Below are 18,444 nucleotides of genomic sequence, written 5' to 3' on the forward strand. Positions count from 1 at the left end.
CATATGCACCAAACAGCAGCTCAGCATACCCACCCTTTTTGGAGTCCTTGGAGGGTGTGCTGGAGAGTACTCCTGCTGGGGACTCCCTTGTTCTGCTGGGGGACCTCAATGCTCACGTGGGCAATGACAGTGAGACCTGGAGGGGCGTGATTGGGAGGAACGGCCCCCCCGATCAGAACTCAAGTGGTGTTTTGTTATTGGACTTCTGTGCTCGCCACGGATTGTCCATAACGAACACCTTGTTCAAACATAAGGGTGTCCATATGTGCACTTGGCACCAGGACACCCTAGGCCGCAGTTCGATGATCGACTTTGTAGTTGTATCATCGGATTTACGGCCGCATGTTCTGGACACTCGGGTGAAGAGAGGGGCGGAGCTGTCAACTGATCACCACCTGGTGGTGAGTAGGCTCCGATGGTGGAGGAAGATGCCGGTCCGTCCTGGCAGACCCAAACGTATTGTGAGGGTTTGTTGGGAGCGTCTGGCGGAATCCCCTGTCAGAAGGAGTTTCAACTCCCACCTCCGACAGAGCTTTTCCCATGTTCCGGGGGAGGCGGGGGACATTGAGCCCAAGTGGACCATGTTCCGTGCCTCTATTGTTGAGGCGGCCAATCTGAGTTGTGGCCGTAAGGTGGTTGGTGCCTGTCGTGGCGGCAACCCCCGTACTCGCTGGTGGACGCCAGCAGTAAGGGATGCCGTCAAGCTGAAGAAGGAGTCCTATCGGGCCTTTATGGCCTGTGGGACCCCACAGGCAGCTGACGGGTATCGACTGGCCAAGCGGAACGCAGCTTCGGTGGTCGCCGAGGCAAAAACCAGAGCGTGGGAAGAGTTCGGTGAGGCCATGGAAGCCGACTTCCGGACGGCTTCGAGGAAATTCTGGTCCACCATCCGACGTCTCAGGAGGGGGAAGCAGTGCACCACTAACACTGTGTACAGTGGGGATGGGGCGCTGCTGACTTCGACTCGGGACGTTGTGAATCGGTGGGCAGAGTACTTCGAAGACCTCCTCAACTCCACCAACACGCCTTCCTTGGAGGAAGCAGAGCCTGGGGACTCTGAGATGGGCTCTCCTATCTCTGTGGTTGAAGTCACCGATGTGGTTAAAAAGCTCCTCGGTGGCAAGGCCCCGGGGGTGGATGAGATCCGCCCGGAGTTCCTCAAGGCTCTGGATGTTGTGGGGCTGTCCTGGTTGACACGCCTCTGCAACATCGCGTGGTCAACAGGGAGAGTGCCTCTGGATTGGCAGACCGGGGTGGTAGTCCCTCTTTTTAAAAAGGGGGACCGGAGGGTGTGTTCCAACTACAGAGGGATCACACTCCTCAGCCTCCCTGGTAAGGTCTATTCAGGGGTGCTGGAGAGGAGGGTCCATCAGGAAGTCGAGCCTCAGATTGAGGAGGAGCAGTGTGGTTTTCGTCCCGGCCGTGGAACAGTGGACCAGCTCTACACCCTTAGCAGGGTCCTCGAGGGTATGTGGGAATTCGCCCAACCAGTCTACATGTGTTTTGTGGACTTGGAGAAGGCGTTTGACCGTGTCCCTCGGGGAGTTCTGTGGGGGGTGCTTCGTGGGTATGGGGTACCGAACCCCCTGATACGGGCTGTTCGGTCACTATACCACCGATGTCAGAGTTTGGTTCGCATTGCCGGCAGTAAGTCGGAATCGTTTCCAGTGGGGGTAGGACTCCGCCAAGGCTGCCCTTTGTCGCCGATTCTGTTCATAACCTTTATGGACAGAATTTCTAGGCGCAGCCGAAGCGTTGAGGGGATCCGTTTTGGGGGCCTCAGTATTGCATCCCTGCTTTTTGCAGATGATGTGGTGCTGTTGGCTCCTTCAAACGGGGCTCTCCAACTCTCACTGGAGCATTTCGCAGCCGAGTGTGAAGCGGTTGGGATCAAGATCAGCACCTCCAAATCTGAAACCATGGTCCTCAGTCGGAAAAGGGTGGAGTGTCCCCTCCGGGTCGGGGAGGAGATCTTGCCCCAAGTGGAGGAGTTCAAGTATCTTGGGGTCTTGTTCACGAGTGGGGGCAGGAGGGAGCGGGAGATCGACAGGCGGATCGGTGCAGCGTCTGCTGTGATGCGGACGTTGTATCGGTCTGTCGTGGTGAAGAAGGAGCTGAGCCAAAGGGCGAAGCTCTCAATTTACCGGTCGATCTACGTTCCAACCCTCATCTATGGTCACGAGCTATGGGTCGTGACCGAAAGAACGAGATCCCGGATACAAGCGGCCGAAATGAGTTTTCTCCGCAGGGTGTCCGGGCTCTCCCTTAGAGATAAGGTGAGAAGCTCGGTCATCTGGGAGGGGCTCAGAGTCGAGCCGCTTCTCCTCCACATCGAGAGGAGCCAGATGAGGTGGCTTGGGCATCTGATTCGGATGCCTCCTGAGCGCCTCCCTGGTGAGGTGTTCCGGGCATGTCCCACTGGGAGGAGACCCCGAGGAAGACCCAGGACACGCTGGAGAGACTATGTCACCCAGCTGGCCTGGGAACGTCTCGGGATCCCCCGGGGAGAGCTGGAAGAAGTAGCTAGGGAGAGGGAAGTCTGGGCTTCCCTGCTAAAGCTGTTGACCCCCGCGACCCGGCCTGTCTAAGCGGTAGATGATGGATGGATGGATGGATGGTGTTTCATCTGTATGTTTTGCATTCAGTCTGAAATTTCGGTTCGTTCTCACTTCATTAGCCATTGTTGTGTGTCCTATTGTCACTGGCGGTGAATCTATTCTGTTTTTCCTCATACTTTGCAGATCGGTTGTTTTGTACTGTATTTTATGGTGCTACAACATGTTGTTGTTGTTTTTTTTGGTGATTTGGAAATGAACACCCTCTTTGAGACATGCCTTCCTGCTATGCTTGCTTCCCTGCACTTGGGTCCACCATTTGTTTCTGTCTTCCCCCCACCCCAAACATGACAATTGACACTTTTCAAAACTAAATGTGAGCTCACTATTTAGCATGTTGTTGCTAAATTTTGCTAGATTTTTCACTTCTATGACTGATAGGCTTTACAAAACATTTTTTGGAACACTTTGAATGGGTACTCTTATTGTAAAGTGCTACTCCCTTTGTAGCAGTTTGTAAGGGGTCTTACCTGCGCAAAAAGCTGAAATACTCTTCATGCCTGGCTTGTGCAGTCCGCATCATGATAGCCTGGAAAGTCTGGCGATCCAAAGCCCATATGTTGGACTGAGTCACAGCTGTACGAAATGGTGATGACAAAAAAAACAACAACAACATGGTGATACAGTAATTAGTAATTAGATGCATTATAATCGTTTGCGCGTGTTGCAACCTGAAACATGCCACACACGTGTGCACGTGCCACATATGTCCAGAGCACTGCGCATGCACGTGCACAAATGCACATTGCACGTGCACGTTGCACTTGTGTGCAGACTCGCAAAGACTGACATGCCCATACATACATTCAAATAGCCGTACAAACGCTTGTAAAATGTGGCTGTTTTGTCTGTGCTCAGCGCGGTAACGTGAACGTGCATGCACGCACGCGTTCACGTGCATCACGTGACCGCACTGCCAGCACAGCGATTGCATCACCGCTCGACTAATTTAAAACTCGATTTTCAAAAAAAATGACACCTGATTTTCAAAAAAAAGCCCAGCCAGCAATGCTCTATGCTCTACATTGGTTTGCATGTACGGGCACGCGTGCACGTGCCACATTCGCATGTTTATGTACCATATACGCTGGTCGGACTTGCATTGCAGATGCACGAATGTGCTGGGTCCGTGCAGACTCGCAAACACTCACACGCCCATATATTCAAATGTTCACACGAACGGTGGAAAAGTACTGCTATTATGTCTGTGATCAGTACTGTTCCATGTGACGCGCACTGAAGTGACACGCCAGTGAAGTGAATTTTGCGGAAATTCCGAAAAAATGCATGATAAGTCAAGTCAAGTCAACTTTATTGTCAAATGTGCTGTACGTGTAACACATAAAACACCAGGTATATTCAAAATAGGCATTCATAATGGCTGTTAATCTGCCAAATTTTGGCATTTTACGTCTTTCATAGCGAAAAAAAAGTCATAATGTAAGATATACCAATTGTAATGTTCAAAAATGTCCAACAGGGGACATTTTGAACTTTGACCCATTTTGACATCCTGTGCAAAATGTCAGCTTCGTGGGGTTATTTTTCACTGTTTGGGCAGTGGTGTACTTCTGTCCAACAGTCCAAAAATGATCAAATATTGTACATATACTGTACTAAATGCTGTTATAGTGTGATTCAGAAAAATCGAATTTCCTTTTACGACAGTGATCAACAAATGGGAATAAAACATCCCTTTTAAGGGCAATATTTTCTATGGCTATTCTACTGTCCAACAAAATAATCCTAATGTGGAGAAATGATGCAATCAAGAAATCAAAAAAATCCAGCAGTGGAGGAGCAGGTGGAGAAAAAGTAAAGTGACAGTTGACTATGTTTGTTGACTGTCAGGTTGATACTCACCTTTCACAGTGGCTGTTCTTTTGCAATTATACAGAATTGCCAATTCTCCGAATGCTGTTCCAGGCTGCATCTCACTAAGCAACTTGCCATTTTGGGTGACTTCCAGCAAGCCATCTGAAATGCAGACCATACATATTTTTATTTTTTATTTTGTTATGCTGTTCAATAATTTGCAACGTATTTTAAGTGATGCCATTAAATCCATTTAAATGATTGAAGATAATGATATTCTGCATGAAAATACTGATCATGTTCATGATTTCTCACAATTATCAGCAATGACTGAACAAGGTGGTCAATAAATTGTCTGGAAATCTCTGCAATTATTTTTATTGCTATATTTTCAGCACTACGAGGTGCACCTAAAGGCAATCAATTTTCTCAAAAGCCGACAGTGCACCCTATAATCCGATGCGCCTCAGATAAAGAGACTGTAACTCTCTTTGTATATTTATATATTCTTAGAAGGAAAGAATTGTAACAAAAAAGGATTCTGCCCGACACTAATTGACATGCACATTTGCCAACACACACTCAGACAACAACTTTGTGAGCTCTGCGCAGCCATTATGAAACAAAGATAATATCACAAGCATAGTTAACTACAGTACTAACTAAACGAAAAAGGAGACAAGCAAGACTTTTCAGGATATTTAGCCCCTTGTGGATGTGAGCCTTTTTGTTGAATCAATTGTCTTTATAACTTTTGTCTTTCATTTACTGTTTTGTAATGCCATTTGTATTTACCGTATTTTCACGACCATTCGGCGCACCGTATGGTTGGGCGCAGTCTCATTAATGGGTGCTATTTCTGTATTTGACACATAGACAAAACGCACTGTATTATTGGGCGCAGTTTTACAGTGGTAAAACATACGCCAGCTTAAACATACGGCATGCATGTGCGCACGCTAAAAACACGTTAGCTTGTAGCATACGGTAGCATGCCAAGACATACAGATACAAGCTAAAAACACGTTTTTAAAAAGGCAACGGAAGCAAAACTGAATTCCGTTGTATTTTATTTAGCCATCGTATAATGTACTCACGTTTTTCGATCAATTATCACCCAGAAATCCATCAAAGTCCTCATCCTCTGTATCAGAATTGAACAATTGTGCAAGTACCGGTAATCCATGAGAAACGCCGTGTTCCCTCTCGTTGTCAGAGTCACTCTCATTGCCATGTGGCTCCACAGAAATGATGCCGGCTTTGCCAAAAACTCGAACAACAGTGCAAGCAGACACGTTCGTCCAAGCAGCCACAATCCATTTGCAAATTGTGGCGTAACTCGCCCAGCGCTGCCTCTCACTCTTTGTAAAGTTGTGTTTGCCATCGATCATCCATTGTTCCCATGCCGCTCGCAACTTTACTTTGAACGCCCGGTCGCAACTTTGCTTTGAACGCCCGATTGATGCCGATGTCCAGCGGTTGGAGTTCTTTAGTCAAGCCTCCGGGAATAACGGCAAGCTCAGAGTTAAGTTGCTTGACTTGGTTTTTCACCGCTGCTGTGAGATGGGCACGGATGCCAAAAGCATAACCGATGGCTTGAAGTGTGTGTCTTTGTAGAATTTATTTTCGGGGGTTCTTAGAAACCAAAACCGAAGTTGTTTTGCAACAATGCACATAGCCACACTCTATACAGGTGTTGGTACCTGCTAGGGGCGTCCCTTTAGCGTCCACTTACACGCCCACCCTTCACTCATTGGCGGACTTCTTCGCCGCATGCCTGTCCTCACTCACGTCTGCCTTTTTTCTCTCTCTCTCTCTCTCTCTCTCTCACCATATATGTATATATACACGCCCACCCTTCACTGATTGGCCGACTTCTTTGCCGCATGCCTGTCCACAGTCACTTCCGCCTTTTCTCTATATAAACAGCGTGTCGGCTGTCAGTCAGGTTTTGGAACTCAGCGCATACACAAGACGCTCCGCATCATAAGGCGTCCTGTCCATTTTGGAGAAAATTTGAGACTTTTAATGGTGCCTTATAGTCGTGAAAATACGGTATATATTTCATGTCTGTGTTTGTGACCAGTTGTCATTGTTACAGCTGCAGCGGTTGTAAAGGCTCCATATAAATAAAGCTGTTTAGTATTGTATTCCCTTTAGCATACCACCATCTAGTGAATGCATAGCGCCACAGCAGCCATGATTGTAGCTTCTATTCTATGCACCTTATAATGCAGTGCACCCTATATATGAAAACAGTTTAAAAATAGGCCATTCATTGAAGGTGCACCTTATAATCCAAAGTGTCTTATCAGAAAATACGGTATAATGATCATTTCTACAAAATGACTATCCATCCATCCATTTTCAAATCCGCTTCTCCTCACGAGCGTGCCGGAGCCTATCCCAGCTGTCTTCGGGCAGCAGGAACTGGTGTCCAGCCAATCACAGGGCACACATAGGCGAACAATCATTCGCGCTCACAATCGCACGTACGGACAATTTACAGTGTCCCATTAACCTGCTATGCATGGTTTTGGAATGTGAGAGGAAACTGGAGTACCCAGAGAAAACCCACGCAGGCACGGGGAGAGCACGCAAACTCCACACAGGAAGGCCGGAGCCGGAATCGAACCCTTCACCTGTGCACCGTGTGGCAGGCATGCTAACCAGTCAACCACAGCGTCACCCACAAAATGACTCTCATCAATATTGCAATGTTGTCTAGTGGTATAGTGAACTGACCTGCTAAAACATAGAGGTAGTTCCCAGATTCACCCTCCTGTATGACAAGCTCTCCTTTGGTGTAGACCTTCTCATACATACAGTCAACCATCGCCCTCATGTGCTGTGGCTCCAGTCTCTTCAAGAACTCATTATTTGTGATGGCGTCATTTATTAACTTTTTAATTCTGAAATGGAAAGAAGACATTTCAGTAGGAAATAATACTTACACTGCCTCCACCAAAACACACATCAAAAACAAAACCGTAATACTCTCACACAGTGGTTCTTAACCTTGTTAGCAGTACCGAACCCAACCAGTTCATATGCACATTCACCGAACCCTTCTTTAGTGAAAGGTAAAAATATGATTTTTTACAAATTCAAGAAATTAAAAAAAACACATTTATTAAAACCAGAAAAAAAGTAAATAAAATGACATGGCCTAAGGTTTTTGTTTTTGTTTTGTTAGTTTTTTTACTCGGCGAACTAAATTTCCCGCAGCACTGATTGGACAAGCAATGTAATGTGATCATTTGCAGCCAGTGATGGCCAAGCAGGCATGTCACAACTAAGTGACATGTTGAGTCTGGTGTGTCTTAACCTCCATGACAGAGGCTCCGTTGAACCCCTGAGACCGATTCACCGAACCCCTGGGGCTCGATCGAACCCAGGTTAAGAACCACTGCTAACACATGAAACTGTTGCCTTTGACATGTTCGAACCGCAACACCCGCTTCCGAACTCATGACTCCCACTTTGTGCCTCCAATCCAGATCCAGCCAATTGAGCTGACAGTGCTACCAAACTTATTATTATTGAGCAAAGTCACTTCATTAACAACAAATAAGCCTAGATTGAAGGCAAATTTCTTCAGAAAGGATTCTCCAACTGCATGTCATGTGATAGCATGTTTTGGATGGGAGTGAGCGAACCTGTGAATTCCGCCAATACTCGTTCTGTTCATATATGGGAGGAGAGAAGAGAGAAGGAACCTTGGTTAGTATGACTAATAACCCTGAAATTGCAGCTCTCCAAGCTCATTTAAATAGCACTTTGGGAGCTCTTTGGCCGATTGAGAAGAGAGATGGAAATTACATGGTCAACAAGACCCAGACCATTGGCGTTGGTGTGTAAAGATAATGAGAAAAGTCATGATGAACACGAACGCGTTTGTACTGTTATCACTACATGTAACATACACTGGGTATGTTCACGCAGGTCAACAGCAAGCCAAACTCAAATCTTCATAAGCCAGGAAACTGAGCGTCTTGCTCCTTTATTTCAGTCGTCTTGACAGCGTACAGTGAACAACTGTGACATCAACTCAATGAAAATGTGGAGTGACACTAGAATAAAGAGATTTAAAATGTGCATTAGCTTCTTGTTACCAAATAAATACAACACAAATTGTCCATGCCAAACAATAGACACACATGCGGCTCTAAGTGTGATAATTATAAACGACGCATTATCGTGATCCTTTCGCATGCTAATTAGCTCGTTAGAACTAACTTAGCGGCATTGCTACGTTCATACACAGTTCGCTGAGCTAGCAAGTTTCAGGGACAACACTTGACGAAAACGATCTCCGAAACATAACTCTAAATACCTCTTAAAACAGGTGTACAGAAAAGGAATGTAACACAGGAGGACCAGTTAGAATGACCACAGTCAAGCTTTCTGCAGCGACTCATCTGACGAAACACGACATCTGCTACCCACAATGCATTGCGATTACTAGATGGAGATTATTTTAAACACAATTACCCTCTGCATGGAAAACATGAATTATGACGTTTCAAATACGGAAATATTATAAACCTCTTTTTTTCTTTAAACCGTTATGAAACACTCCCGAACCTTTTATTGTGGGCAGAACACTCCCCGTCTGGCATTACCATTGCCACTAAGTACTATTTAACAGTTTCTTCATTTTATAGAAGCATAACATCCGAGACGGGACGTAAGAATGTCTTTGACGCACCCTGGGATGATGTCCTCACTTCGACCTTTCTGACTTTTCGTTGCTTGAAAACGTGGCTTTGATAATGGCCATGGTCCATTCATTTTGGGCGCTTGATTTTGTTTCAACAGCACAATTTCATCTGACTGGATGTTCCGACGTGCTGTATGCCACTTGCGCCTTGATTAGAGGGTGTTTAAATGTTCACTTCTCCAGCGCCTCTAAAATTCGTTTGCAAGTGCCTGCCACTTACTCCACTGCCTTTTGACCAAGTCTTTTTCACAGAAGTCTCCTAGTGGAGGAGGAACATGTTGCTTTTGGGTTAAGATCATTGCAGGACGTAGCAGGTTAGTCCCCAGATGCTTGTTTAGGAGAACAATTGGATTCTTATATGCTATGGTCAATGAAGCATGCTTGAGATGACCACCGACTGTAATGAGGCCGTCACTTATGTAGGGATAGAGAGCTACAATAGGACTTGAGCTGTGGACGGTTTGATTTGCTTGGAGAGCAGCATATTCATCAGGGAAAGTATCTCGTTGAACCGACTGGAGGATGAGGCTACTGGCGATGACCAGCTCCTCTGGAGTGCATAGCATAGTACATTGATGCCACCCTTTACATGAATGATTTGACGAGTTACTCGATGAAAGGGAACGAGCTTGGTGAGTTAGGAATGCAATTGCAACCAGTGAGTTCCAGTTTGAAAAGCGTTGGAAGCGTTCTGTCGATAGTCCATTTTTCTGAATGTGTGCAGCGAAAGTTGCGACTTGTCTGATTTCGGCGTCAACTTCAGGATCGATTAACTCAAACGATTCATACATCTCTCGGGTTCAGGTAGTTTGTAAAGAAAGTCTGGTCCCTTAAACCACATTGTGTCCATGAGTTGTGATGCAGGTATTGACCTGGTGGTTATATCAACTGGGTTTTGCTCTGACATCACATAGTACCACTGTTGAGGAGATGTGGACTGACGTATACAATGAAGGCGTTTGTGTATGTGGAGAAAGAAACTTTTTGAATCATTGCCAACGTACCCATGAACTACTTTGCTCTCACAGTTGAATTTGATAGCATTTGGTTTGTGATCAAGTTAATCTCGGATTAGTTCTGCCATCTCAACTGGCAGAACTGCTCCGCAAAGTTCAAGGCGAGGTATTGTGGTGTCTGGTTTTGGAGACAGTTTTGCCTTTCCAAGCACGAAGCCGACTTCACATTGTCCTTCTGCATTTATTGTTTTCAGGTTGGCTACCTTGAACGTGAAGGAGTCGGTGCTTATGTCCCAGCACAACCGGAGACTTCTCTGTGTTGGTAATGTGTCAGCACCAAGGCTCAAATCTTTGATATCGGTGGCCAGGTTTTCTGTCTTGAAGGCTTGCATTACTGAGACACTGTTTGAGGTGATTTTGTGGAGCTTGAGATTGAACTCGGCCAATGATACACATGTGCGCTCAAGCAAATCTATGGCTGCAGACTCGGTGGGGAGTGAAACCAACCCATCGTCTACATAGAAGTGTCTCCCCACAAAGTGCCTTGTGTCTGCTCTTTCGAATGGCTCCATGCAGGCAGTAAATAGCTACCGCTAGTGACGGACTATTTCCAAAAACGTGCACCTGCATGCGGTACTCCTGCAGTTCTTTTAACAAATCACTGCAACAATGTGCTCCACCATCAACCAATGGCTGATCATCGCAACTAGTCTCTTTGCGATCATGGGGACTCTGGCATATGGCATTTTCGTTGTGAAGCAGAACTATGACAAGCACCCAAGAGACCAACGTGCGCTGACGGCCCACGAGGAGTATCATGAGGAACACGTCCACAAGTAAATCATTGTGAAACCTAGCCATGATACTGTTAGTACAAGAAACAAACGTGAGTTTGTGCCAAAAGATAATGGTCTGGTCTGCTACCCCGGTCAACAATGTTCCAACCACAGTAGTCATGTCTTTCTAATACAGGTGTGTGTGAAGGTGAATCAAACACTTTCATTGAAAATATCCTATTCCGAGTTGGAATACGGGAGGCGCAGTCTCACAACTTTGACAAGTGGTTCACCAGGAGCTTATCATTACTATGCCATGATTGGGCAGCGTGACAACTCCTGGGGGAACACGGCCGCTTATTCGGGAGAAGATTGGAAGCCAAATCCAACAACATCTCTTGCTAAACAGTGGAAGTCAATAATAAAGTTAACCAGGTTGCCAGACAATGTGGTCATAACGGCAACTATGACTAATCAACACAACTCATCCTCATGTACACTGTTGAGACTGTATGCATACTCCCCAAGTCCTACTAAGGACCCCTTTGCTGATATGATAGTGTGTAAGGATTCCCTGGCATGGAAACCAATTCGGACCTATATTTCCATCGGTCAGGCGGCAAAGAAGGTTCATGTGATTGACCCCAAGCAAAATTATCTATCTTATCTATCTAGCTACTGGCACCGATGTCACGAAAAATATATGGGCTACTGCTGCACAACAGGCTACTCTGGGTGTTAATGAAGATTGTGTGGTCTGCCTCAAAGCTCAACGATCCCTTCTTCCAACTCCTGCTATTCCTGGCAATGTCAATTGTAGCCTGTTAGTGTCATCTACCATTAATGTTATGTTCACATCTTCCCCATTTCTGCAACACATTTGGAAAAGCTTACCCTCCCCTTAAGAAGAACCACCAGCCCCCTTACTTCCAGGTACCACAAGAGGGAGAGTTCATCTGTGTTGTCAGCAACTGCACAGGACCTGAGTGTTCACCTGTAGGATCCATTCCCATCACCATGTGTAATATGACAGTGGCTTTACCAACAGGCATCCATCTCGGGTATCAGAGATGTCTGGTGGTGGTGCGGAAATTATATCCTCAGGGGACACCTCCCAAAAAGGGTCCTGTGCACACGTAGCACTAATTTTCCCATTCCACATTGCTGTTGTTACAAATAAAGTTCAGGGCCATCGGATGAAATGCAGTGTCGAACCTCTGAGCATTGGTACAAAGCCTGCCTACATTGATGCCAGTGGGGTACCCCGGGGGGTACAAAATGAGTACCAATTGGTAGACCAAATTGCGGCGGGGTGGGAATCCATTTTCATATGGATAACACCAAACAAAAACGTAGACCGTATCAATTATATTCACTAGAATGTCCTCAATCTTACAAATTACACCTATGCTCTGGGTATGACTCTTGCTGAACAGCTTGACACAACCTTGCTAACAGTATTCCAAAATCGTATGGCATTGGATATGCTGCTTGCTGAGGCTGGGGGAGTTTGCTCTATTTTTCAAGACCAGTGTTGTATGTTCATCCAAAACAATACGGATGGTATATATACCGATGGTTCTGTGACTTAAACTGTCAAGGAACTCCAAATGTTGTTCCAAATGAAACAATGCACACCCACTCCGGTATTGACAATCCGGATTTAAATTGGTTCAGTGACATGTTCGGGTCATGGAAAGATGTCGTCATGCCAGTAATGGTGTCGATGTGCATCGGCATCGCTCTGCTGATCGCGGCCGCGTGTTGTTGTGTTCCCTGCCTCAGGCATGTGTGGCTTAAGATCTTTGAGCGTATGTTGTTGCTGTGATTTCATTTCTCCTGGCCGGAATCTTGCCTTGGGTGTCCGTGTCCCTTTGTTTCCAAACTTCCTACTTGTCCTGGTGAGGGTTATCCAACGCACTAGGCAGGCGTCTCCCATGACATTATCCATATGTCACAAGAACCTCAGATAATCTCTGTGATCTGGTCTGACAAGGAACTCGTAAAACATTTGCTGGATATCGGCAGTGATTGCAATGAGAGGTGGTGCAATCTCTGCATGATGATTCCCGAACAGTTTATCCATAAACTCTGAAAATTGTTCTTGCATTTGAGGGGTTTTCATTAGGTTGCATCAAAGCGAGTTAAGTCTTGACAATGCTTGATCCCTGTTGTTTGGGAGTGGCAAGCGAGGCGACTTGAATGGTAAAGGAGCGACCCAGTTATTATTTCTGTCCTGTTGCACCTCTTTCACCATTATTTTGAAGACGGTCTCATCCTCGAAAGACATGGCACACTGTTCTCTGTGCACTCAAAAACATCTTCTGCGACTGCATCAGATTCCGAGCTGCGGTTAGAGAAACCGTTCTTGTGCTCCCTGTCGTAGCATGGTTTTTCTTTGATGGTGATGTTGTTGGGACAAGGGGTGAGGAGAGACGGGGGACGGTTGGAGAGCATGTGAGTTTTGTAAACGCTGACGGTTGACTTCTGAGCATTAAGACACACTTATCCCACAATTCACTAGCCTAGATCCAGGCGCTGGGCAAAGGGAGCATTGTGGGGTCCGTTGACCTGCTGCCGTGCTTTGTCAACTTGTATAATGTCTCTGCCCAGTAAAACTGCAATTTGAGCATCGGGATCGTACTTCGGAACGAGAGGAGTGTTTTAAGTGGGCGAGAGTGATTTCAGGTGTAGGTATCTCACCTCTATTGAAAACTATCTCATCACATTCAATAAGAGGAGGGAGGTCTAGACGTGGGCCTCCACCTACTGGCTCAATTTGGAATCCCGTTGCTTTCCTGCCAAGCATTTCAGTGAGACCGGCGCACGTTCTCATCTGGTAAGGCCGACGGCTACTCTTGATACCAAAGAGCTTGAAGAATTTGGGACGAGCCAGCGAGCTATTGGTCTGATCATCAAGGATTGGGTACATCTTAACGGAGTTCTGTCTGGCCTTTTGGGATAACACAAACTAGACATACCTTCGAGTAAGAACGCTACCAACAATGCATTGCGATTACTATATGTAGATTATTAAACACAATTACCCTTTGCACGGAAACGCATGAATTATGAAATTTTAAAGAAAGGTGTCAGGACAGGTGGACCCCAAAAAGCAGGCAGGAGGGAGGAGCAGGGTGGACATGAAGTGTGAATTGATAAAACACAGAAAACTAAATCCACAACAAAGTCCAAAAAAAACAAAGAATCCAAGGTATCAAACAAAACCCAGGCTGTAGCTAAAACTAACAGTCAACAAAACATGATCGAGAACATGACAGCTACAGCAAACAAACAGACAATGGCCAATGACAAAGAAACAATGACCCGACACTGAGTGGTCGTGCCGAGTCCTTTTTAAGCAATAATTAGATAACAACCAACAAGTCTGCAGCTGCAGGGAGAGCCCTGCAGTGCCACCTGTTGGTCACAAACAGAATCATGACAGTACCCCTCCCTCAAGGGACAGATCCCAGACGTCCCCAAGTCAACCAAAGGCTTGCCTCGCCGAGGAACAGGAACGAAAAGCGACGGCAACCCTTGCCTCGCCGGGAAACATGAACGAAAAGCGACAGCAACCCTTGCCTCGCCGGGAAACATGAACAAAAAGCGACGGCAACCCTTGCCTCGCCAGGGAACAGGAACAGAGGGCAGCGGCAACCCTTTGGCTGGGCTTGGCCTGGCGTGGACGGAGCTCGGCATGACGGGGAACATGAGACGGCCGGACGTGGACGGGGAACAAGGGATGGCCACAATGACATGCGCCGCCTGAAGTTGAAACATAGGATGGCCGCATGACAAGCGCCACCGAAAGGGGAAACATGGGACAGCCGCACGACCCGCACTGCCTGAGCTACAGCAAACAAAGAGACATGACAGCAACAAAGAAACAATGACCCGACACTGAGTGGTCGTGTAGAGTCCTTTTAAAGCAATAATTAGATAACGATCAACAGGTGTGCAGCTGCAGGAAGAGCCCTGCAGTGCCACCTGTTGGTCACAAACGGAATCATGACAAAAGGCAATGTCATAACCCCCCCTTTTTTTCTTTAAACCTTAATTAAACGCTCCCGAAACCTTTACTGTGGGCAGAACAATGTAAAAGACACCATCCTGAAATTGGCAACACTAAAATGTGTGAGTTTACTGTCATATCTGGGTTGTCTTTTTCCTCCTTTTTATCAACTTAAGCACTTTTTCTCTTCAAGAGTTGTTTTATGTTACCACCCCGTAGAGGTGAAACATCACTCTGTACCAGAAGAGACTGCAAGGGAAGCTCAGCTTCCCCTAAAATGTAAAATAAAATAAGTGATCAAATATATGTGTGTACATACAATTGTGTGGACATGTCATTGACTAAATATGCACTACAAAGCGCTCAGGTTTTGTTCCGAATCAGCTTCTTATTACTGGTTACGACGCGACTCTCTTCGCATTCATTCCCGCAGCTTCACTGTGCTTTAAACTGTGTGGATGCTGAGCGTCTAGAGCAGGGGTTCCCAACCACCGGTCCGCGGGGCATTTGGTACCGGGCCGCACAATAAGAACTTACATTAATTCCGTTGTATTTATTTTGGAATACAAAAGATATTTTATTTTGAAAAATTACCCGATTCTCCGTTACATGCGTCTGTGTCACTCTTGACGCACGTCAAACCACGCTTCTCCGTCACGTGACTGATTACGCTAAAAACAAAACGCCGGAGCTTGCTAAATGAGTAAAATAAACTGCTGGAGATCGCAAATGACGGCGGCCTTAAAAGTACGTTCGAGACAACAACTCTGCCGGTGTTCTGGATTCAAGTTATGGCTGAATACTCTGAGATCGCCACAATAGCACTGTTGCTATTTCCGACATGCTACCTGTGTGAGACGGGGGTTTTGTGCAGCAACGGCGACTAAAACAAAATTATGAAGTAGACTCGACATAAAGCACACACTTCAGGTGTCATTGTCTGCTATTACCCCGAGATGGGACCGCCCGGTTGCAGAAAATCAAGCTCGGGGCTCGCACTGATTCAGCATTGTGGTGAGTTGACATTTTCATGCACTTTGAATTTGCGTTGTATCGTATTTTGAAGGCATTAAACATGACCATAGCGATCAAAGTGTTGTGGCCAGATTAGACGCTCCTCGTGTTTATTATTATCTCTCGAAAACACCACAGTGTTCATGCAGCTCTTACCATATTATTTTGTAGTATTTATCCGCTACACCTTAAATGCCGGTCCGTGAAAATATTGTCTGACATAAACCGGTCCATGGGGCAAAAAAGGTTGGGGACCCCTGGTCTAGAGAGTTCAGAGCCCGTTGTCCCAATGCATTGAAACGAGACGAGTCATTGGATAAATGCTGGTTTTGTCCCGCCCATCGGACGCTCAGAGTCTCTGGGAGTCTCGGGACAGTGGGCGTTTATCAGCTGGCCCGGACCCTCAGCTTTTCTGCATGATTATTGAATGATCTGTCTGAATCTCTTTTTGATTGACAGCGAAATGAGCCAATCATCTATCTTTTGGTGTAGGCATCCGTGGGAGCATTTTTCAATTCCCATTCTGTTCTGAGTTGAACTGGAGACTACTTCTAATCATCTTAGCGACGCTCTCTTTGTTGAAAATGACGAGCGACAAATTAATCCTTTATTTCCTGTGGGTTTTATTGTAGTTGCTTGTGTTCGCAGACTGACATATCACCCCAGTTTCCGTCCTAACCGAGCAGCGGGTGCTGCTGAGCCCCTCCACCGTCAATAAGCACTCGCAGGTGGACACACTTCATACTAGCCTTGCGCCAGTCCCAGCTAGCGAGCTACCTAAGTAGCAAGCCACACATAATGACAGACAATTTGAATGTTGTGGATCGGATTTTAGCGAAGCCATTGGATAGTCTTCCTTATGAGGAAAAGCTTAGAGATAAACAACAGGGCAGATCAACTCCATGGTAGTGATGGGAATTCCAGCTCCTTTTAGAGAGACGGCTCTTTTGGCTCGGCTCCCTAAAAAGAGCCGGCTCTTTCGGCTCCCAAATGGCTCCTCAGTTTTTTTGTTGCTTAAATTAATTTACTACCAAAAATAACGTAATATTATGCATAAAATGAATTACTAATGCAAAAAATAGACCGTATATCAATTATTTATTATTTATATGGCTTTATGTATATTCTTCTGAACATACTCAACATGGAGTACAACATGGAGTGCTACAAAAATAAAAACAAAGTACAAAGACCCATATCAAAACAAGGTCAACAAAAAGTTCCAATCTCTGAATGTGTATATTTATAAGCTTTTAACTATTTACAGTAAAACAACATAAGTAAGCTTTGAATACCACACAACAAATTATAAGTTAACATTTGTAAAACAAAAAGAAGGAAGCAGCACCCAGGTAAAGGTTTTAACTTGTCTTTCGCGAAGATTGGCATGAAGAAAAACCAAGTGCCTCAGCTTTGAGGGGTTGATCCTGTTTATCCTCTCTGTTAATATTTGCCCTGTTTTGGAGATTCTCTCTGAGGGGACAGATGTTGCGACAACACACAGCCAACCAAAATGGCTGAAAATCACTTGCAATCATTTTACCCAGTTCCTCGTCAATTGTGTTCTGTTTTGCTGGTTTATAGCTTTTTGCATAAAGTGGCTCATAGAGCTCTGGGTTGTACATCTAGGCAGTTGTGACATTGCAGCAGCAGCAACAGTTGCAGACACACTAGCACCTTCATTAATAGCTGGTTCCCTTGCTTGTCTTTTCTCTTCAAATTGTACTGATGGGTGGACTTTTCTGATGTGCCTGTGCAGGTTATTTGTGGAGCCTGATCGGTGGGATATTTTAACCTTGCACAGTCTACACGCTGCCTTTGAACTATCAATTAAATTGAAATGAGTCCAAATTTCACTGCGTTTCCTATCCATTTTCTCATCTTTCCGCTTTCCACCGTGTTGTTTTTTTCGCTAACTAACTCTCTCGTCTCCTCGTTTGTCTTGTTTGCGTGCTGCTCAGTGTGCTGCTGTGTGTCTCTTCTCTAACCCCTCCCCCTTCTCTAAACTGCAGCGTGTGAGTGTGTGTGCGTGTGTGTGCGTGTGTAAAGCCCTCCCCTTCCTCTTCTACCACGGATCTTGACCAATCACGTGCGGCTTTAACCGAAGGGGGGAAAAAAGAGGAGAAAAAAAAAGTCGGCTCCTATTCGGACCGGCTCCCAATGAGGAGCCGGCTCCCATCGTGAGGGGCCGGCTCTAAGAGCCGGCTCGTTCGCGAACGACACATCACTACTCCATGGATTGATTTGTTGCAAAGGGTGGGAAAAAGTACAGGTCTTTTCAGTTGTCCTGTTATGAGAAAGTGTGCTGGCTGACTGGCAGTGCTGTAACAAATAAAATGTAGTGTTGACCATGCCTCTTGATGAAACCATCTCAGGGATGTGTTGTCTGGTCAAAAGTGGGTTTTGGGGATCTCTCTAACTTTGACAGGGCATACAAAAGGCATGAGAAAAGCAACAAACATGTGAGTGCATGTGCTTGGTTAAGCTGCCTGAGCAGAGTAAATGGTTGAGCATGCTATTAATGAACGCA

At 45.9% G+C, this 18,444-nt stretch overlaps 1 protein-coding gene across 1 annotated transcript in view; it reads right to left on the reverse strand.

Annotated features, from left to right (window-relative positions):
* The window catches only part of prkg2l (protein kinase cGMP-dependent 2, like), a 62,027-nt gene that overhangs the window by 22,666 nt on the left and 20,917 nt on the right, over nucleotides 1-18,444 (reverse strand). The window contains exons 4-6 of the mRNA XM_086122425.1: nucleotides 7,176-7,342; nucleotides 4,479-4,592; nucleotides 3,086-3,191 (exon numbers count right to left, since the gene is read on the reverse strand). Coding sequence (XP_085978551.1) covers nucleotides 3,086-3,191; nucleotides 4,479-4,592; nucleotides 7,176-7,342 — 387 coding nt within the window. The remainder of the gene's footprint in view (nucleotides 1-3,085; nucleotides 3,192-4,478; nucleotides 4,593-7,175; nucleotides 7,343-18,444) is intronic.

The sequence above is a fragment of the Hippocampus guttulatus genome, chromosome 10 (genome assembly GCF_054856545.1).
Source record: "Hippocampus guttulatus isolate MCC_2025c chromosome 10, RoL_Hgut_1.0, whole genome shotgun sequence".
In the NCBI taxonomy this organism is placed as follows: Eukaryota; Metazoa; Chordata; class Actinopteri; order Syngnathiformes; family Syngnathidae; genus Hippocampus; species Hippocampus guttulatus.